The sequence below is a fragment of the Phoenix dactylifera genome, unplaced genomic scaffold (genome assembly GCF_009389715.1).
Source record: "Phoenix dactylifera cultivar Barhee BC4 unplaced genomic scaffold, palm_55x_up_171113_PBpolish2nd_filt_p 000112F, whole genome shotgun sequence".
NCBI classification, from domain to species: Eukaryota; Viridiplantae; Streptophyta; class Magnoliopsida; order Arecales; family Arecaceae; genus Phoenix; species Phoenix dactylifera.
The window spans coordinates 122,140-128,990 of NW_024067684.1; the positions used below are offsets into that span (position 1 = coordinate 122,140).

Consider the following 6,851-nt stretch of genomic DNA (forward strand, 5'->3'; position numbering starts at 1 on the left):
AAAGATAAAATAAAAAAAACATGGGGATGTTTACCGAGAATGCGGGAAATCTTCAAGGCAGAGAATCATTCCCTTTCTCGCACTTACAAGGCAAGCAAGACGAAGGTTTCGAGAAACGAACTCCCGTTTCCCTATTCTCACCCTTTTTTATCTACTTGAGGGAAGAGATATCGTCTCTTCCTTGGAACCGCCCTCTAACGTTCCTCGATGCTTCGCTGTCCGGAAAACGCGACCTTTTCCGCAAGGAAGGTCCAACCACCTTGTTTTTTAAGACGACTTTCGGTCTACTTTTTAGATGGACCGGGTCCCGTTATATGTTTCCATATGATATGGCCGATACAGAATAAGCTTTTAGTATTTTAATGTGCCATTCCGGTTCTTCTCTGGGGAACGCGGAAACGGTGGTGTCTATATATTCGGAGCTGCCTTTGCATCGTCGGAGGCAGCAAGTTCGAGTGGGCGGATCGTTCTGCATTGGCCTTCGTTGTTTCACGTAGCTAAGCCAAAGAAGATGATGGTTCAGAACACCGACGAGCGTCAAGCCTTCTGCGGCACCTTGATCGGCCTCGCTTTCCTCACCACCAACACCGTCCTCTTGGCCTACCAAACCCGGCATGACCCATGGACCCTCGCATTCGTGTTCTTCGCCTACCTCGACGTCTTGGCCCTCTTCGGCTGCCTCCGGGCCTATGAGAAGCAGCGGGCGGAGCCTCTCGGCACGGTCGAGAAGAACACGAGTCTGAAGGTTGCAATTTGGGTGCTCGCCAACGCTCTTAATGTGGCATTCGTTTACCGTGTCGCTCAGATGATGCCTCCGGCCTTGTATGCCCCCGTCTGGGGTATGTCTGGATTCACCCTTCTGGCTACCTTCTATGGTCTATTCCAGTGTCCAGAACCGAAGAATCTGAATAACAATGACGCCGAGGAGGTTCTTTTCTCGGAGTTTTCCCCTGAAACGAAGGTGTAGGCTTCCTTTCATTTGAAGGATCGCAAGCCACGAAACACTGTTTTATTACAATTTGAGCTATTAAGTTCTATGTTTCAAGCTCATTGGCCCGATCGTGGGCCAAAATGTAGTTAGGCTATGTTTTTTCAGCTTTAAGCTAAACTTGTACATCCTTGGATTGAAGCCCACCCTAAAACTGGCCTGGCCTGGCCTGAGAGGCCTCCGGTCATCCCAGACCCATTTCCAGCTCTCTCTCTCTCTCTCTCTCTCTCTCTCTCTCTCTCTCTCTCTCTCTATATATATATATATATATATATATATATATATATATATATGAATCATCGTTATTCCAAGGCAAAGATTCAATCAGTTGCCTAGCATCAAGGAACTATTGGTATCGGTATGGTTAAATCGAAAAAAAGGAATATCAATTTTGATAATTTTGTTATCCAATTTTTCTTGAATTGGTCCATTCAACGATTCAAAATATAATAATGTGATAGAAGAATCAAATCCCATAATCCAACTTAGATATTTGCTAGGAACTATTGCTAAAATAGCAAATTTTTATCTTGCTATTTAATGATTTCGATATTATCTTGTTAAAAAAATATTTGCTGCTTGATAATTACAATTAAATTTTTTAAATTATAGAGAAAGATGGTGTTACACTCAGGTGCAACCAAATCTGTTGCTGAAAATTGGACCCGGGGGCCGCCTCGAAACCAGGGGAGGAGGAGCTCCGCTGCCGGGAGGGCGGACGGCGGTGCGCCGGCCGACTGCGTCCTTCGTGGGGATGAGAGAGCGGAGAAGAGTGCGTCCTGTCCTGTCCTACAAAAAAGCCGGTGGCCGGGCTCTCCGGCGCCGACCCTCCGATGCTTAAGTCAGAGGAGGCCAATATGTGGAGAGAGCAAGAAAGAGATATGTGAAGAAAATAAAGAGAATATTGTGTTCAATTGTGTCTGTGCTGTCTCCTCCCTCTTCCCCCCCCCAGGTTTCCTTTTATAGAGGGATATTGTGTTACCTGGGAGGTGACGGGGGAATTTGTTCTTTTTGGGTGATAATTGGGCGCGATCTGGCCCATTAATGGCGTAGTGGAGGATAAGGCCGAATCAGGCCGGGGTCAGGGAGTTGTCGTGGTTGATCAGACCCGTTGGAGTGGTTGAACCGTCGGCCGTAGTGGGCCTGGGGTTCGTAGATGGTAAGTGCATTTATTGCCGAGTGAACCGACGGTCAGGAAGAGCCATACGCTCTGATGGTTCAGTGATCCGGAGATCGTCTTGGGCCGTGTTCATTAAATGACTGAGTGCATCGGAGACTTGAGGGGGTCTCATGCATTAATGATAGGTTGTGCCAGAATACCTGCGGAGATCTCGTGCCTTGACGGCTCAGAGATGGTGGCAGGTTATAGCCGTCAGATCCTTCACAAAGGTTAGGCGGAGATGAGTACTGGTTAAGGCATCGGCTCGGCGGGGGTGCCGAGCCGAGCTGGTCGCCCAGCGGGGCGCCCTGTGGCGGGGTTGCTTCTAGTACTTCTGGTCGGCGCCCTCCGGTCGGCTTTTTCTAGCCGAGCGTCCCTACTTGGTGCTTTGGTTGGGCCTTTTCGGATTAGCGCTCTCTTAGCTGAGTACCCTTCTGTTCGGCGCCCTTTGGTCGAGCGCCTCTACTTGCCGGTATTTCCCTCTGGTCGGCGCTCTTTAATCGAGCGCCTTCCTGGTCGGCGCTCTTTCGCCGAGCGCCTTTCTCGTCGGCGCTCTTTGGCCGAGCACCTCCGTGGCGGTGTGACTTGGGTTTTTCCCCCAACAAAATCTATCTCTATAAAGAAAGACTTGGCTCCTCAGCCAAATCTCTCTCTCTCTCTCTCTCTACATATGTACGTGCTAGAAGATAAAGTTCAAGGCTCTTAGCAGTATAAGAATTCTGGATCGACTGAACTTGTAAGAAAAGTACCAAAAAAAAAAAAAACCACAAGGATGGTCGTCCTCCACGCGGTAACCAGTAATCAATGGAGCCCTCCCCGCACCCCAAATAAGAAAATATTAGTCCGACTCTAATTAGAGTTTGAATGGACTCCCTTGTTGTAATAAGGCTTTGTATAATTAAAAATATATATATATATCTAGATTTAGAATTTCAATACAATTTATGATGCCTTTCAAGCGTTTTTTGTCTTTCTAATCACTGTCATGCTTTAGCATCCAACATCCAATTGGAACCATTTAGTCCCAGTAGTTATTCCATCAAAAATGTGCATCATTATGTCCCCTTTTATATTTGAGGTTGTGCACAAAAAGCTCATTTCACTTTTTGTTGAGGAGATACTTAGTTTTATTTTTTTTTGAAATATTTATATGCGTGTAATATATGTATGTATGTGTATATATATATATATATATATATATATATATATATATATATATATATATATATATATATATATATGTATGTATATTTCTAATAAGGATTTTTAATATCGAATACATATACGTGTGTTGAACTTACAATATATAGTTACCATATAGAGTATACCGACAGGAGAAATGCATCCAAAAATTTTCCAAACTAGTTCATTATTATTGAGGGTCGATAAAATCTCAAATATGCAAAAAGATAAGCAATTTTTGCTTTTTTTCTGCAACCCCATTGTTGATGTTGGACATAGTCAAGTTTCACTCAAGATTAGGTTCATGAGCAACCAGAATAACCATTTTAATCCACAACCCCCTCAAGATCCTCGCCATGGCCTCCAGAAAGAAGGCATCTTTCTTGCCCACCCCTCAAGCTTCTCGAACGGGCCAATTTCTGATCTCTTATACCGTAAGTTACTAACCCTAATCCCATTTTGGATTCCAGGTGAATAGGTACGACGAGAATTGGGCGAAGCAGTGGTACGGGGCGGGGCTCTTCGTGGAGGGCAGTGAGGAGGTGAGCGTGGACGTGGTCAAGAAGCTTGAGGAGCGCAAGGTCCTCAGCGGCGTTGAGAAGCCTGGCCTCCTCTCCAAGGCCGAGCAACTCGGCTTCACGCTCTCCTCCATCGAGAAGCTCGGGTTCTTCTCCAAGGCAGAGGAGCTCGGCCTCCTCAGCTTCCTCGAGCGGGCCGCCGGTGTCTCCCCCTCCGTCCTCGCCTCGGTGTCGCTGCCGCTCTTGCTCGCTGCCGTCGCCGCCGTTGTCCTTATCCCCGACGACTCCGCCGCGCTCGTGGCCGCGCAGGTCGTCGTCGTCGCCGCCCTCTTGATCGGCGCCGCCGGGCTCTTCGTGGGGTCGGTCTTGTTGGGCGGGCTACAAGAGTCCGACTGAAGGGCGACGAAGCCAGTGCTCCGCGGTGTACGTCCGAAGTGGTATTCTTCGATAGACTACTCCCTTGGGTTTTGCTCTATTTATTTTTTTAATAAATATATTATAGTTGTGCTGTTACGGAATTATTTGTATCAACTTTTATGCTCATAATGCTTATAAATGATGCTAGTTTCTAAGAATTCATTCGTTCTACTCTCAATTAAATATTAATTGTCAGTACATAGATAATAACACAACATTTGGAATTGAAATCCTAAGGTTGTATATGTCTTTACTTGGCGATTTTAACTTTTAAGCAAGACTGTTTTGTTTAAGATCATCTAGTAGGCAACCTATTGCTGTTTTCTTTTTGAACATATCAGCCTCTATGAGCGAGTGATTACATTTAACTCTATACATAAGCCTGATAATGCCCTTTAGGAATGTGAACGTCCCCTCCCAAGAGACCTTTACTTGACATTCTTTCTTACCTTCAGTCAGGCATTGGTGATTAGTAGTTGCTGCTATAGTATTGAAAGAGTACTCATAATAGAGTCAGGGCACCTCTCTTAGGTTATGATATATTATGTCACAGCAGCCATTATATGTGCATTAGAACCGTTTTAACATCATTAAGTCATGGTAGGATGTCTGTTATCTGATTTTATTTTATTTTTGACTGTTAAGTTGCCTCAACCAATGCAATGAATGCTTGGGAATGACAATCTTTACTTCACCTTGCTGAAAAAAGTGAAACCAAATATCAGGGTTGGGACAGGGCTGGATCGTTATGGTTATGCTACTTAACCTTGTGGAGAAAATGACTAGCACCTCCAACAAGAAACTATTGAATGGAGCTAAGGGCCACATAAATGGCCAATATGATGCCATGGCAACATTCAATGGGCAACTCATTCGCAACATTGTGAGCAAGCTTGCTAAAATAAGATCCGAGCAGGGAGTAGTTCTCTAAGATTTGAGCAGAGGGGTGACAGATTGGAGGGGGAGAATTTTTAGTTAGTGGACTTGCAAACAGTTATAGAATTCTAGGAAACCAAGTGAGAAGGCAGCCTATATTACAAATCCGAGTTAGAGGGCTCTTCCTTAGGATTATGATTATGTAAACATTCAAATCTTAGAAATCTTGAAGGGAATTCGAGCATCGTATGCACCGAGGATTCACCGATTAAGGTGAAAGTATGCAATTTGAAAACAATTTTCAGCGGAATAAAACAGGGCTGTTCAAAACAGCCCATTGCAAACTTTGGATCTGATCCAATCTTACGAAATTTCCGGATGAATCCGCAGGATATGTGATAGAAATATTCATGCATGGATCACATCGTATGTGTTCTTGAATTGAAATCAAATCTCAACTCAAAAAACTGAAAACAGAATACTAACCTTTCAGTAGGTTGGTTCTAGCTTGCTGCTCCGCAACCGTACAAGCGTCCGGCCTCTACAAGTAATCCACGCGAGGCCTCTGGATCAACCGGCATCCCGGGGAGTGCTAGCTCGCAGGGATGCAGCAGGTGGCCGAGAAAGAGAGGGAGAAAACTAGGAGGAAGAGGACTAGCTACCCTTTCCTTCAATCTTTTCTTTTTCCTTTCTTTTTCTTATAACATGAACTCTCAAAGCTCACTTCACTCTTTCTCAGTCGGTGTCAAAACACCAAATACTCTAAGCCAGATCTTTTTTTTCTCTCTACAAAGATGGCAGCCATCTCCCCTATTTATAGAGGGAGAGGAAGTCTAACAAAGGGGCTCACTTGCCACATATCAAACATGCATGATACCACGTGTCCTGGTGCTCATGATGGCCTATAAAGCTCTCATGAAGTGTGATTGGATGGCTATGAGAAAGAATCTCAGTCTAGGGGGTGAGGTGCCCTGGAGGGTGGAGGTGGCACACATGTACTGTGCCACATGTCCAGGACGCGGGCCCCGCAGGCTGGATGGATAAGCTCAAAGCCAATGTGTGAGTTGTCCTGTAGGGTGGAGGTGGCACACATGCATTGTGCCACATGTCCAGGACGTGGGCCCCGCAGGCTGGATGGATAAGCTCAAAGCCAATATGTGAGGTGTCCTGTAGGGTGTAGGTGGCACACATGCACTGTGCCACATGTCCAGGATGCGGGCCCCGCAGGCTAGATGGATAAGCTCAAAGCCAATCCAAGATGTGAGGTGTCCTATAAAGAGTACAAATCTAATTTGAACTCTACCACAGGGCTAGGATGCATCCAGTATGCAGTCCTCATGCGCATCACGAGGTGTGGGTCCCACTCAAGCAAGATGTGGGGCCCACAAGGACATAAGGTGGAACCTACGCAAAGGGCAAAAAGGGAAAAGAAGATGGTCCCAACCCTATATAAAGGAAAAGGGTTCTAATCAACCTTTTAGCTAGTCAAATCTGATTTGACTCGAACCCAAGGGAATTGAATACCGAATCACATTCAATGTCAATTGTGGTTTGACCTAACTTCCTCCACTCAATCTAATTGAGTCTAGTTGGTGATCCAATTACCAATTGGTCTCTCCAATATGAGCAACAATTTGCTCAGGGTATAACGGTTAATCACATTGATCATTTTACCCTTTCATGATTCTCAGCCAGAAATGATCGATCCAGA

At 45.3% G+C, this 6,851-nt stretch overlaps 2 protein-coding genes across 2 annotated transcripts; both read left to right on the forward strand.

The window, feature by feature from the left end:
• Positions 1–290: 290 nt before the first annotated feature.
• Positions 291–1,212, forward strand: LOC103723220. Its single transcript, XM_026800014.2, has one exon. The coding sequence runs from the start codon at positions 512–514 to the stop codon at positions 965–967; it is 456 nt and encodes a 151-aa protein (XP_026655815.2). The 5' UTR covers positions 291–511; the 3' UTR covers positions 968–1,212.
• Positions 1,213–3,670: 2,458 nt separating this feature from the next.
• Positions 3,671–4,422, forward strand: LOC120104794. Its single transcript, XM_039116557.1, has 2 exons — positions 3,671–3,703; positions 3,800–4,422. The coding sequence occupies exons 1-2, from the start codon at positions 3,686–3,688 to the stop codon at positions 4,241–4,243; spliced, it is 462 nt and encodes a 153-aa protein (XP_038972485.1). The 5' UTR covers positions 3,671–3,685; the 3' UTR covers positions 4,244–4,422.
• The last annotated feature ends 2,429 nt before the right edge of the window (positions 4,423–6,851 follow it).

Bases quoted from the DNA above. Each gene is read 5' to 3' on its own strand.
- LOC103723220 (XM_026800014.2), top strand. From the start codon at position 512: ATGATGGTTCAGAACACCGACGAGCGTCAAGCCTTCTGCGGCACCTTG.